At 41.0% G+C, this 15,653-nt stretch overlaps 1 protein-coding gene across 1 annotated transcript in view; it reads right to left on the reverse strand.

Moving 5' to 3' along the window:
* Positions 1-11,522: 11,522 nt before the first annotated feature.
* The window catches only part of immp2l (inner mitochondrial membrane peptidase subunit 2), a 133,083-nt gene continuing 128,952 nt past the window's right edge, over positions 11,523-15,653 (reverse strand). Inside the window, exon 6 of the mRNA XM_071460638.1 lies at positions 11,523-12,354. Coding sequence (XP_071316739.1) covers positions 12,229-12,354 — 126 coding nt within the window. The 3' untranslated portion in view covers positions 11,523-12,228. The remainder of the gene's footprint in view (positions 12,355-15,653) is intronic.

Genomic DNA, 15,653 nt, shown 5'->3' on the forward strand with positions numbered 1-15,653 from the left:
CTGATGAGGAGGATTCTGCTGGTCTCAGCTCGTCGTGCGGCTCCTCTAAAAGCTCATTTTCGGCTTCTAACAAATCTTACAAAGTGCTGCCTCTTATTGAACTCCTCTTTCATCTGTGCTGCCTCGGTGACCTCCAGCCCCTCTTCTATCCTCTGAAGTGCTCGGCTGAGGGCCCGGGGCTAAACGCACTGCCTGACTTCCTCTGTGTGTGTGTGTGTGTGTGTGCGCCTCACTTCTCAGATAATGGCAGATATCTGAATCCATAATGAAGATTGAGGACGGCTCCCAGGGGCCGAGCCGGTTCAAGAGCCGCTGACCTGCATCTCTACCTGCTTGGCCGCTGTCATGACACCTCTGAGTGATCACACTTCATGAAATGGTAATCTCTGAGGGGCCGGGGCCCCGAGGAGACCCTGAGGCCTCCCTTGCCTGCAGACAGAGACCATGTGGTCCATCACTTGTGGTTAATTATCTATTTATCTCAGAATGACTGATTTCATAGAAGAAATAAACACATATGTTTTATGTTCATTTTTACCTTTTCTTTGCTGTTCCACCTGAACAGTAAAAAAAGTGTGTTTTTTAATATGAGTGAGGGTCTTTTTACATTAAAAAACAAAATTATTATTACAGTATTTTAATTACAAAGTGTTTCACCATTGAATAAAATAAATTATCTGACTGTTGCTAACTATTTATTTTTTGGTTTATTTTTTATGATACAAAATGAGAGAGCCTGGAATGTGCCACTGGAATAATTACGAACTGAGAAATGCCATTTTGCCAAATTAGATAAGGTGTTTTAATTTCCATCCGCTTCGATTCCTCTGACTCACCTCCTCCCCATAACAGAGGAGACACAGAGGCACCAGACCTTCTGGGTTTGTTCCAGAAGTAAGAAAACTTTATTCAAAATCCCATTGACATTTGAAATAACACTAATATGTTAAAGTTCAGCCTTGGAACAGAGTGACTCATTACACGTGTCTAAAAAAATGATCTAATATCATTGTTTATTTAAAGGTCCCATAAAGTCTAAAGGTAGATGTCCATGTGTTTGTGATTATAAAGCAGGTCTAGGTTCTATATTAATACTGTGAAAGTATCAAAGCCTCAGTCCACAGAGAAATGCACACAGCCTGTATTCAGAAACTGAGCCTTAAAACCAGCCGTCAGGACTTCTGCAACTTTGTGATGTCACAACAAAGCAGTCACCTCAGCCATGCCCCAAGCCCCGCCCACCTGGACCCTTTCTCTAAGTTTCTCTAAGTGTTAACCTGAACTCTGCTATATTTTTATTGGATCACTCAGAAAACCTGTTGTTACTAGAGCTCCAGAGAGAAGCCTGAGAGAGGAGATGTAAAACTACACTGAGATGGTTTTTGGTTCTTAAACCACAGATATATCTTCTGATGGAGATCAACACTTCAGATAAAACACAGGAAAAGTGTAAAATATCTGACCTTTAATATTTCTGCTTCAGTAAGTAAGACATTTTCAGACCCAAATTTTGTTCTGAAATTGTTTAATCAAGACTGAAACTGTGAAAAAAAGTTTGCACAAACATTAGCAGACGGCATATTCAGACTGTGGAACAGTAAAGTTTGGTCCTTCTCTTGACATGAGTCAATCATCAATAGACGGCGGAGGTCAGGCACTGACTGCGCTGAGAAGAGGTCAAAATGACATCTCATTTAAGATTAGGACCTGGAGCGCTCGCGTTTGAACCCCCCTGCTGTGAGAGGAGATAAATGAGAGTAACCTGGGCCTGGAGGAGGCTCTCTATCCCCCAGACAGTTTGCTCAAGGACAACAGCCGCTCACCGACACATTCTTTCATGGTGAGAAGAAAGTGGGAGAGACGACTGACTCGTCTCAAACAGGAAGAACCTTTAAATATCAGGTGGCACATTTTGGGAAGAAATATCAGACATTTAAGAGCTAGATATAATATATTTAATTATGAATCTAAGATATGTGTTTCATTATCTCCTGGAATATTATATTATGGCTGCCAACTTATGAGTGATGTATAAGAAGACCTTATGTAATTAGTGTAGATTTATCCAAGGCGAGCAGATAGCGATCTCTGAACCATAATTCAACACGGTATGGATGGTAATGCCGGCACTTTAATGTTATTGCTAGAGCCTTTAAACTCCAATAAGGGCCCATTTTTTTCTCTTTCATTTACTTTATCTAACCACACAGTGACATCTGGAGATAATGAACTTTAATTTCTGTCACAGCTGGAGGAGGAAAAAAAAAAAAAAACAAAGAAAAAAAACTGAGCGTGTTTTAAATATTTTATTTTTCAACACAACTTTCAAATTATTCCAGAAGAGCTCATCAGTTGTTATCTCTCTAAACCAATATATTTTTTTCATTGTCAAAGCATAATGTGCTGATCCGCTGGAGAAAAGAATTGGCCTTGGTGCCGTCTGAGGGATGAAACGTATCACAGCAGCACGTAGCGCAGCTTGGAAACTGACAGAAACTCATGGAGAGACAACGCAGAGCTTTAATCTTTCAAAAACACTGAGTTACATCAGGTCCTGCTGCTGCTGGTGGGTGTGGGAACCTCTCAACCTGCTCCTTAACTCAGCTGTGGGCATCTGTTTCATCTACCATGACGTCCCACCCCAACCTCACTGCCAATCAAGAGCCCACATCTGAGTGAAGTGGAAACCTGACCACCATAGAGAGGGGGGGTTAAATATGGGCATAATGAAATATGGAGGACATTCATATGGTGATCAGACAGGTCAGTCTCATTCATAGATGAGCATCTATGTATGGATCCATAAAGCCTGGGACAAGTGACACATAAAGATTGTTTCAAACAAATTACACAGAACTTTGTCTCATAATTATTAAGTCATTAGTTGCTGTAAATGAAGCCCAGAGTGAAACAAAACACTGCACTGCTTTTTAAATTCAGTTCTACAACAGTTGAGGGGTTTTTAGTGTGTGATAGATGTCCATTGTGTTTGTTTTAAACTTTGCTTTGTGACTCACAGGTGTTGTTCGACTTCCTCCTTTAAGACAGGGTCGTAAGGTCGCCACTGGAGTTCTGTAGGTAGACGAGCATGAAAGGCAGGATTGTAAAGTTTTCTTGTACCATAACAAACGTGCAACAACCAGCAGCTTGAACTGTGTGCAGAGACATTATTCTGAAAAGTCTAAAAAAGAGTTTGGTGACATCCTGGATAAAGAGGTGTGTAGGACTGTGCAGTTGACAGAGACCTTGAGTAATGGCTAAAAAGTGTTTTGTGAAGTCACACTGACCTTGACCTTTGACCTTTGACCAAAAAAATCTAATCACTTTGTCCTTGAGCCCAGGTGAACATTTGTGCCAAATCTGATGAAGTTGTGTCAAGGCGTTACTGAGATATCGAGTCCACGAGAATGGGACAGAAGGACGGACAACCTGAAAACAATACACACAACAAAGCTAACTTCAGGTGAAGGTTTATATACTGGTGTGTCCCTCGGCGACATGCGAGTCATGTCATTGGTTGCCCATGTCAGCTGGAAATGTTTAATCAAAAAACTCTCGACTGGATCTGAAGGTTTAAGATTAAAGCCTTTATACGTCACAGACCATAGCAGAGCAGGAGAGAAGCGAAGCTGCTACAACAGAGACTGATAAGACGGGATCCATATTTCAGCTGTGTAAAACCATCTGTGGTAAACATCATGTTTTAGTGTCAGAGCCTGAGAAGAAAGAGCGAGGACATTTTTCACCGAAAATCATTCAGGGTGAAATCCATCGTGTGGGAGGAAACACGGAGAGAAGTTTCTACATCCACAGACATGGAGCTGCAGGTCGGGCTGGAGCAGCTCTCACTTTTTACCCTCCAGTGAAACGTGTTTGTTTCATTGTCTCACAAACTCACAGCTGAGTCTAATGCATCTCTTTCTCTGGGCGGTGTTCGAAAGCATTCTGAAAAAAATAAGATCTCTTTAACTGAAGTAGAAATAGTCGACGTAATCCGAAGGAAAGAGGGTTCATGTAGAACTAAATTAAACTGTACTTTTTAAATTCTCTCTTGTAAAACTCCTGGAGGAATTACAATTATAAAACTTTGATTGTTAAGAGCTAAACAACTCTAAACTTTGTGAAACCGCACACGACTCGTGATAAGTGATTGCTCTAAACTTGTTGTTGAGGTTTTGTTAATTTAAAGGTCTTCTGAAAACTGCTGAGTCATCCTGAATAATAGGCTTTAATTAGCACAGAGAGGAAATGCTCTCTTTATTGTAGCTGATGGTTTGTTAAGTTGCTTTTGTTGTTTTAAAGCATGTCTGAAGTGCAAAGCAATTATTGTTATCATTAAGAAGGTAATGACTTAACCCTGCGATTTAAAAAGACTGGCGGTGTAACCTTTCAGAACGAGGAGGTCGTCAGCAGCTCCTCGCTGAGTAAATCGAATCCAGTTAAACACACAGTGAGTTTGGCCTCACGCTGACACTGAACTAATGAGTCACTGGAAAGAGCTTCATCCGATCACGGACACACACACGTGAACAGTAAATGGCTGAAGTGCTCGTCAGGACCAAGTAAAGTAAGTAATACATTTATTTTCTAAAACAGGAGACAATGATGTTGCCTGTGACACTGTAGCTCTTCTTGATCAAAAGTTATAAAATGGAAGAAGAGCCACCTGTTCTGGGGGTAAAAATCCATTTTTCTTTTTCACAGACAGATGTTAGGTGACTCACAGCTGGAGCAGTTCTGTGGCCTGGATGGACATGAAAGTCAAGATGAGCAAGTCACTGTGGACATAAAAACTTTCTCTGAGAAGTTAACTACAACTCCCAAGGTGCATTTTGGCAAGAGTGAGCTGAAGCTATATGAATTATCTGTTGAGAAACAGATGTTTTTAAATTTATTACCAGTCAAATATAAGCCTCAGACTGGCTTATTCTCCATAGTAAAAGCAGCTGAGGCTCATGGGCATTGTAGTTTTTAGACCTGCTCAGCAAACTGATGGACAAAACCTATTTTCTCAGATGTAGATGGAATAATAAAACTGCTGCTTAAACCTAACAGAGAAGAACCAGGTTAGTTGTTGCAATAAAACTCTTCAGCACAGTAATAATAATCCAGAATTGACCCTGAATCCAACCAAAAGTTAGTGACAGTTTGTAGAAACACAACGAGGCTGTAAAGGTGGCCTGGTGAGGAGATCGGTTTTCATGTTGGACTGATAACGTTTAACGTCCCTGACAACCTCTGTCGTCTCATTTAGACACTTGTTAGCAACCGGCCTTTTTTAACAGACATAAAAGACCATAAAGATCTGATGTATTTTATGTTGTAGAATAAAATGTGAAAATGTATTAAGCTTGTGTTAACCACAGATCTGAGTCATCTAACAAAAACCTATTCAGAAAAACCCAGAGACTTCAGGACGAGGGAACAGGAATTGCTAAAATCCTGACTAATTTCCAGGTTTTAGGACTCATTCCTGCAAATATTCAAATGGGTTATTTGGCTGATATTTGATAATATTGAATATTGGAATATTTTGGACCAAATGCGTAACTGCTTTGCTTCTATACATTGAACCTTGGCATGTGACGAGATACTGGAGATAATATCATACATTGCGATATTTGGGCTGGACTGTATTGAGATATTAAATGTTGGATAATGCCCATACACTACCCACCTCCACATCAACTCTATGCACTCTGCTGTTTGTCAGGACAAATGAAACTTCAGCAAGCAAATAACTCATGATGACATATATATGCCCAACAGCAACAGTGTTCCATGTTTATCTACATTATGCAAATGCAGCACTAGCTAACCTTAGCTGTAGATAAAGCTGCGGAGACTAAAAAGATATCCAGCCCTTCACATTAATGGAACGCAGCTTGGTCTGTTTGTGTAACTCTGGTTTATCCACAGAACCCACTGTCAACAGATTCTTTGTTAGAAAGTAGATCCAATAAAAATGTGACACTGAGGTCTGTGGATTATCCAGAGTAACTGGGACACCGACTCTGCTGCGACCCCAGCAAACGAAATTCAATTAGTTTACACTGATGGAAATGTCAGTGACAGACATCTCAAAACCTGACGACATAAAACCAAAACTATATTCATGGCTAAATACAGAGAGAACAGTGGGGAGATATGTGCAGTTTGGATGATCTGAAGCTTTAAAGTGATTTTAACCAAACAGGAAGTCAAATGTGTTGCCCTCTACGGAGAGGTGACGGCAGACAGCCACCAGCTTCAATATCTATCATCATCTTTCACACTTTATCTCAAACAAATAGTTTTGTGTGTCTTTAGAGCTGAGGCACTGCCCCTGGACAGATTATTTTCTGCTCTGAGTCAGGAGATCTTCAGGCTTTGACATCAGCAGCTTGATTTAGTGTCGGATGACGGACGCCAAGTTGCTGCTGTTTCCCCGCAGAGCTCAGCGGGCGACCTCGGACCAATGGAGGTTAATTTCCCTCGATCTTTTCATGCAGCAGCCAAGCTGTGTTTAATATCTATTACAGGACTGGATGAAACAACCTCATCCACAGGGCCCCGGGGTTTGACTATTCACAGGAGCGGTAAAGGCCCCAAAGTGCAGGACTGACCCTGTACAGCGCCGATTAGCATAATTGCATTTCAAACTGGTCAAGATCTCCGTGAGAGAGGAGCAATCAAACAGTCAAATGAGCCATGGAGTGTTACAGATGCTCCAAGATTTCATTAGGGATTCTGAGAAACCTGGTGCAGGGCAATAAATGGGGCAAACTGTTGTAATATGCATGACCACATCACATTGATATGGGTAAAAATCATGCTAAACTGATTTGTTTTAATACGAGAACTCTGGAAAGGATCTTGAAATGCTCGTGTTGGCACATACCTGATATCACTGCGGATAAAGGTCTAACTGCTCAGTAACACCTGAAGGTCACTATGAAAGTAGTTGTCTATTTGCTTTTATATTATTTCTTTTCTCTCCCTCTTCTCTTCCAATTGGCTAACGGACCTGGGAAAATCTCAAATCCCCTTTTCTTGCCAGGTGAATGAAAGCTGAGAAACTGAGATAAAACATTACAGCGACTGATAGAGCCTCTTGTACAGATTAATTTCCCTTTTCATATAAATCCTACAGTAGTCTGTGATTTTATATTTAAAACCTATTTGTGGTGTTTTGGGTGGAGAAGTTGGTTTCAGGAAAAACACTTTTGCATTTTACTTCTTTTTTTTGCTTCTATTTCTTTCACTTATTATATTCTACTGAAGTTAGCATGCTAACCAGCTAGCCCTGGTGCGGCTGGACCATCTTGTCACTTTCTGGACGTATTATAACCTCTTGTCCTGTAAATGCTAACACTGGCTATTATTGTGTTACCCTACAAAAGAATGTAGTTAGTTTGCTAATGATAAGTTCTGAGGTAACTAGGTTGCTCCTGAGGTTGTAAAATTGTCAGCTAGAAATGTTAATTAGAAATGTTAAAAGCTTATTGAAATGTTCTGTGAAAGTCGTCACTTTTTTAACTTTTATAAGTCTGTAGTAGAAAAAAAAATCATATTTGGAAACATTCCTGTTTTCCCATTATCTCACAGGCATGAGGTCCGCAGTTGCTGCGCCATGTTACGGTTGCTAAGCTATCAACCATTGTAAAGGTGTGCAAAGCCAGAGAATGCTGCCTCGTCTTCAGATATTTATAGTTTTAAGATGCTTCTTAACTTGTCTTATTCTAATTAACTGGGGAAAAGAAATCACAAATCCCCCTTTAGTCAATTATTTTATATTCAAAATGTAGTTTTTAGTGTTTTGGGTGGGGAAACTGGTCTTTGGCAAAAATATTTTTGCACTCAACTTTTTTTTTTTTTTTAAATATAAAATTATATGTCTGGAGCAGGACTCAGCATGCAGCTTCCTTCCCGTTGGAGTGGTGATCCTGATTGTGCAAACGAGGCCAAATCTCACCACGGCGACGCCGGTATCCTAGCAGCTGCAGCCGTCGGTGTTTGTTGGCACAGAAACAGAACAGAAGCTTAGAGACACACACAGACTGATGGGTCTTTTCAGTTCTCTGTACATAAGGTAAATACAAGATGTAAAGTACCAAAAGATGTGCAAACACAAACTTTATTACCCAGAGTGGATATTACTCAGTCAGAGCTCACTAGTATAAAAGCCCAGCCTTTAATTCTCGGTGCATGGAGAGTCATTTTGCACTGCAGCCTGCAGTTTATTTGCCATCATCTTTCATAAACCTCAAACATAAACCTTTAACGTCAGATTGAATCGGCACAGAAAGCTTAATTGCATTTTAAACTGGTAAAGATCGCCGTGAGAGAGGAGCAATCAAACAGTCAAATGAGCCATGGAGTGTGATAGACGCTCCAAGACTTCATTAGGGATTCAGTAAAATCTGGTGCAGTTTGCCCCGTTACTGCCCTGCCCTCCTGCCCCTCTCCGATGATTGGTTTGATTCATTCTCCTGATGATAAGCGGTGACCCTTTCATGTGGATTTTGAGGTATATTTGGACTGAAGCGTTGGCAGTGACGGCTGTCAGTTTAATGTGGATTTAAGGGAGATGCAGCAACAGAAAAACAGCAGCATCAGCACTAACACAATAAAACAATCGTTAGGGGGTGGACTGTCCTTGAGGATGGATGGTAGATCGACGTGGTTGAAAATATGTTCCTATCATCTCTGGATCTACAGCTCTGAATTCCAACATTATTTGTATGAATAAAAGTTTTCCTTTGTGAAAATGTAACTCACAGGTCAAATTCAATGAGACAAGAAGTCTCATCCCGGTGAGAAATATGGCATAAATTTACATTTCCAACTAAAAGTGCACTTATTTTTTTTTAAGAGCAGATTTTCATCGCGTCATAGTCGAGCTGACTCAAACTGTACATATGCAGTTAATGATAACGTGACAAATTTACCATTGTAACTTTTGTAAATGACAATTACTGAACGGCAGCTTGCAGCTAGTTAGCTAACTTTTAAATTCCTCAAACTGATGTGTGTTGATATGAGATCTCTGTGAATAATTAAATATCTTAATCTGTACTTGTTGGCACATACGTGGTGTCATGCTAAAAGACTGAGCTATCGATATATCTCTGGGAATTTCCTGAGGTTGCCGGAGGCTAAACTTCTCTCTAAATCCCACACAGACGTTAGAACCACTAACATTCACGTGAACTCAAGCTCCCACTCAACATTTAAGTAAAGTCCTGTTCATCGTTTCTTTAAAGGAGCTTTTTGTAAAGTGTAAGCCGACAAAATAATGTAGTTACCTTGCTAATGATAAGTTCATTGGCTTTGGAAGGAGCACAAGGTTGTTCCAGAGGCTGTAAGCTAGTTAGCTAGACATGCTATGTTTACTGTGAAGTCACTTCCTTAAAAAATAAAACAAACATTTTTTATCTGGTGATTTTCCTTTTTTTCCCAATAGCTCAAATGCTCAAACGCTTTAAGTGGCGATGTAAAAGTAAAAAATATGTGTGTGTGAATATATATGTACATATATATATTATACAGCAGGACTCGGCATGCAGCTTCTTTCTTGTTGCCCTAGTGATCCTTAACGTGTAAACGAGGCCAAATCTCACCACGGCGACGCCGGTATCCTAGCAGCTGCAGCCGTCGGCGTTTGTTGGCACAGAAACAGAACAGAAGCTTAGAGACACACACAGAGACAGACTGATGAGTCTTTTCAGTTCTCTGTAAATAAGGTAAATACAAGATGTAAAATACCAAAAGATGTGCAAACACAAACCTTATTACCCAGAGTGGATATTACTCAGTCAGAGCTGACTAGTATAACAGCTCAGCCTTTAATTCTCAGTGCGTTGAGTTATTTTGCACTGCAGTTTATTTGCCATCATCTTTCATAAACCTCAAACATAAACCTTAAAACGTCAGATTGAATTGGCACAGAAATGCACATCATATTTAAGTGAATTAATTATGCAGATGTGAGCCCGCTGTTGTGCGTTGCCTCAGTGGGAGGGTTGAGTACACCTGCATTTAGCCCCACTTGTGCCTTCCAGGGTCCCATTACGCCGTGACACAGCTGTTAGCATCGTAGAATCAACAGCTACATCTGAGAGCTCCATTTGCCTGAATTTACCACAAGTGCTTCCTCAATTTGATTTATGCAAATCAGCGACGCACCTCTTAAAAGACTGAGCCTGTCAGCTGTTTGAGAGCCGGGCACAAGTGAGCCGGCTGCACATGTTTTGTCTTGTGTGGTTTCTCTCTAATTAAAACTTTACATAACCTGGTTGATGTGGGAGGCTAAATGCTCATTTCTCCTCTGTGAGTGTTTAATAAAGAAGGAAATATTCATGGGATCTGTGTGAACTCGCAGCAGCCCTCTGCTCAGAGGTGACAACACCAGCGACACAAACAAAAGCACAGTGAAAATAGATTTTGAGATGATGACACAGACATAATTTGCTCCTATCGGACTGGAAAATAATTGAATTCATAGTTATCCTCAAGTGCACGAACATGGAGGTCGCACTGAGAGAGAAGGGGAATACCACTCAATTTTTCAGTCTGTAATTTTCTATCCCTCCACCCTGGTGACAGCGAAGGCCGGAGGCATCATTTTGTTGGGTTGTCCTCTCATGAGCTGGATATCTCTGTAACGCCTTCAGGCAACTTCTTCAAATTTGGCACAAACCTTCACTTGGACTCAAAAATGACCTGATATGATTTTGGTGGTCAAAGGTCAAACGTTAAGATCACAGGACAAAATAAAGTGATGACATTTTACATCCAAATGGTCAAAGGTCAACTTCACTGTGACATCATAATGTTCTGCAAAAACACTGTTTGACTGTTTTCTGAGTGAGTGAATAAAAATATAGCAGATATCAAGTAAACACCAAATCCTGCAAGCTCGGATGGTGGGTCCAGGTGGGTGGGGCTTGGGGCAATGATTTTATGGTTGTTACGTATGTTTACTTGGTTAGTGAAAGATCCTGGTATAACCTTATAACCTTAAAGCAAATACGCAAAAATGTATAAAATATGTGTATTTGCTTTCTGGTGAAGAGTTCGATGTGAAAACTGATTTTCCAGTTGAGTGACTGGTCACCTGATGTTCCCAGCCTGAAAATATAAACATCTGTAAAACAGGTGAAGTGAGGGTTGTTTTTACACGGCCACCGTCCAACCCAACCACCGCCAGTGTTTCTCTGCAGTAGAAGAACTTACTCCAGGACTAGAAAAACTACATTTAGTAATATACAAACATCATTTTTAGAGGTCAGGAGATGGTTGATTTATTTTATATTTCCTTTTGACGAGACCTTTAACACCATTTCCCAGAAGCCCAAGAGGTAAAGCTAAGATGCTTGACTGACTTGAGACTAATTGATTTGAGAGGGAACAACAAGGATTAAAGATAATAAGTTGGAAATTATATGTGATAAGAGAGTGTGGGTGGACAGCATTGAAAAGGAACAAACAGTGAAGATATATTAAAGTATGTGCTGGAAAAACTTCATGGAAGCTGTTGGTTTATTGAATGCCATCAAAGCACTGAACTTTATTCAGATCCCAAGAGTGTAAATTCTAATATCAAGGTCTGTAGTTGATCCTCTTTTATTTAAGAATATGAACAGGAATATGAGTTATCATAAAACTAATGAAAGAAATCCTCAAGGACAGAAACTTTCAGTTTCAGAAATCCGTGACACAGAGGCAGAACAGTGCTGCATCGATTAATCGATTAATCTGCCAATTTAATTGTGTATTTCCTCGATTAATCAACTAAATGATTGGTTTATAAAATATCACATAATAATAAAAAGCCCAAAATGAATGTCTTTGAATCTCATTTTAATCCAGCCAAGTCCAAAACCACAAGATATCTGTGTAATAGTCGTCAATTGATCAATTAATCGACTCATCGTTCGCTCTCTGTGTGGTTGTGGTTCAGAACACACCTGGAAACGTCACAGGTTAGAGTCCCTGTTCTCTGGTCTGTCCTCATGTCACTGCTAAACACTGTGGCAACAAAACACACTGAATTTTACACTTTAGAAAAATAAATGTGTGTTATAATGTATTCATACAGATGGACATTGCTCTGTCTGTCTAAACCCTCCCACTAACACACACACACACACACACACACACACACACACACACACACACACAGAAGACTGATGACATTACCACAGGTATAAAAATGTGTGTGTGTGTGTGTGTGTGTGTGTGTCTTCATCCCTCTTCTTCCTCTGTGTCCAGTGGTCCTCGGTTTGGGGGGAGGGACGGTTTGATTTGCTGCCAACGATTTGGTGGCCAGATGATGTGGGAGGCTCGACCGTGAAGCAGCCCCATCGACACCTGTGAAGAAAAAAAAAAAACACACAACTCAGAGAAATCAGGGAGAGATCGTGTCCTCACGTTGTCCTGGATCGATACCGGTCATAAACCTGATCAAATGCAAATCCTTTCTTTACTGTGTTTAGTCCGGCTCAGCCTGCTAATGCTCCACCGCTGCGCTGCCTCACTGCATATGAGTGAAAGTTGTGCGTGAATGTGGAAAATGATTTGAAAACACTGGAGCGAGTGACTCTACAGTTTTAACACCTGGATTCACATCCGCTACAATCCACTTCAGCTCCAGCAAATCCAACAGAGTGAGACGTCTTCTCTCACATGGATCCCTGCGCCATTTTCAGAGGCCGCGTTCATCCAGTTAAACTGCCGTTCGTATCATGTCAGCGATTTAAGACGACAGCTTGACAATGTTGAACCAGGACCTCGAGGTCTGTATTTACTTGATACAGATTTGAATCCGAATTTGGATTAAAAGTGTTAGAGAAGAAATGTCTTATCTACTATTAGTTTATAAAATAACATATTTATAGTTTTGTGCAGCCTGGCCTAGAGTTTGTTTCAGTTCCTGAACTTCTCAGAGAGTGATGGTTAAAGTTTCTGACTTCAAGCGATGAGCCCATCTGCTTCAAACCAGGACTAAATATGATGAACAGCTCCACTATATCCTGAGGAATTATTATTATTTAGGAGGATTTAAAACGGCCTGGTTTACATTCAGACTGATGTCCAGAGACTTGCAGACATCAACAGCAGAGATAATTAAAGCTGGCGAGCTGACAGCTGCAGATCTGGCCGTTCTCTGTTGTCCAACACCGTCCTCGCTGCATCCATTAGAGCTGCTTTGCATAAGGTCGAAGGCACATGCCAGCAAATGTCAAACGCTTTTTATGATGCTTGTTATCTCTGAAAAGCTGGCGTATATATTAAAAACACACTGCGCTGAGTTAACTCCATCTTCAGAGTAACCTTTAGACAGCCGGTGTGCTCTGGCTGGTGGTGCGATGCAGGGCCGGCTTCAGACAGATTGATGTGACTTCCAGGGCGTCCTGGCGGCCGAGGCAGGACTGTCGTCTGGGTGAGAGGGAAAAAAACGCCTGCCAACAGCTGCAGGTTGAGATCCAGTTTAATAACATGAAGCAATGAAGCTGCCACTTAATATTCATTTGGCTGCAGCTGAAGAGCAAGTCAGAGGGTTGTTATCTACTGAGGCGAGACAGTAAGACATCAAATAATGATAATAAAAAATCGAATCAAATTTAATTTTCATCATATTGTTGGTACTACTGCTGACCCACAACGCTTCATAAACATGTTCAACACCAGCTCAGGGCAAGGACTCCAGAGCCAGATCTAAAAACTGAGGCAGACGTCCGGGTCAGGAAACATGATGAAATCAAATGAGAATAAATAAAGTAAATTGAAAAACAAACAGGATGATGTATGTAGATCCCTCTTTAATCTTCTTTGGTTCACTGGTTTCCACCACGGTGTCTTGGTTCGTTCTTCATTTTCTTGGCTCTTTGGTTCCTTCTTTGGTTCACTGGTCTCCTATAGTCTCTTACTTTGGTCTTTGACTCCATAATTCTTTTCATAAGTTCCTTAATTCCTTCTGTTCTGTCTTTTGTTCCTTGGTTGGTTCTTATCATTTACCATTTTTGTTTGGTCTTTGCTTCGCTGATCATCTTGGTTCTGTCTTCGGTTTATTTGGGTTTATCTTTAGTACCTTCTTCATGGTTTATTGGTTCCCTTGTTGATTCAGTGATTGTGGTACTCGTCTGCTTTCTTGGGTTCTTGGTTTAGGCTCTTTCTTTGGTTCTTTAGTTCCTTAGATCCCTCTTCAATCCCCTAGTTCCTCCTTAGTTCTTTGTTTTCCTCTTCAGCTCTTTCTTTTGTTGGTTCATCCTTCAGTCCCTGGTTCTTCTCTTCAGTAGTTTCTTTGGTTCTTTGGTTCCTTCCTGTGCTCTCTCCCACATTAGGATTGGCTGTGAAGCTCTGAAAGGCAGAAATCTCTGGCTGACTCACTGCTATTGATCAACACCTCCATCAACCCCCCCACACAGATGTATTGTGGTCATTTCCTGCTTTGGGCTCAGTAAAAATCTTATTTATTGCACCTTTAAATGCTTTAATAGGCTTTACTTCCCACGGTGTGAGATCGACATGAAACCCTGACAGTTTTCACTTCCCACCAGAAGAAAAACTTTGAGAAAAGTAAAAAAGCAAGAAACTCCATATAGAGCCTGTAGTATCTATAGTATGCAGAGGGTGTGGGTGGTTTTTTGTTTGTTTTGGACCATTTCAGATTGACCCACAGGCTGAGTGCATGATTTGTGGGAGCTGATGTGTTCCTGAGTGAAAAGGCTGTGGTGGGCGGCAGCGAGAACTGCAGGCCAGATTTTAAAAGAATATTGAAATGAGATCTCCTCGCTCGATGGGAAATATCCTGATTACACCCTCCTGATTGAGAGGTTTTCAACATATGTCTGCTGGTAAGAATATCTGGTGGTGACATTAAACTGTCACGTGTGAGCACCTCGTGTGACATGATGTTTTTCACCCATAAAGAGAGACGCTGAGGCCCGGCGAGATGCTGCCGCTGCTTCAGCCACTCAGCAAGAATAAAGAGATGATGTGATCTTGTGAGGTGTATGATGGTGATGTCTGTTAGGAGGGATGGGAGCTGACAGCCGCTCCTCAACCCCACCTCTAAGTGCTGTCCAATAAAGCGACTTACCGGGAGAACAACTGAGAGACGGTGGGAGAGAGAGGTCACGACATTTACACCACCTGGCACAAGTTTACTCTGCTTTCTTTGCTAACATGCAGCATGAATCACATGTACATTTACAAAGGGGGAAGATCTCGGCCTGGTGTTGTGCTCAATGACGGCAGGACTGAAGAACAGGGACGTCATCCTCCGGCGCCAGAGCCAAATGAGTGGTGACTGGAAAATGGCTGTGAAAATGGTGACGAGCCTGAGATGGATGTAGCCATACAGGCTGATGTCACGAAGATGCCACCTCTGAAATCAACATATTTCTTTGACTGACACTGAAAACACAATCCTGCCCCCTGAAAATGATTTTACATACACAACTAATCTGCAGAAAATTAGTTTGGAAGGAAATGTAATGCAGAGCTGATCTGTTTTCTAGTGACACAACGAGGAAAATGTTTTTCAATTAATCTACCTGGCATGTCACAAAATGCTTGTAGCGACTACATTATTAAACTTTTACATGGATTTGCTTAGACTCTTGCAGCTCTTGGTTTTAGGTAAGGAAAGGTTCTGGTCTGGTTTA

Source organism: Trachinotus anak, unplaced genomic scaffold, assembly GCF_046630095.1.
Source record: "Trachinotus anak isolate AG129_WGS33_773 ecotype Australia unplaced genomic scaffold, CSIRO_AGI_Tana_v1 ptg000002l, whole genome shotgun sequence".
Taxonomy (NCBI): Eukaryota; Metazoa; Chordata; class Actinopteri; order Carangiformes; family Carangidae; genus Trachinotus; species Trachinotus anak.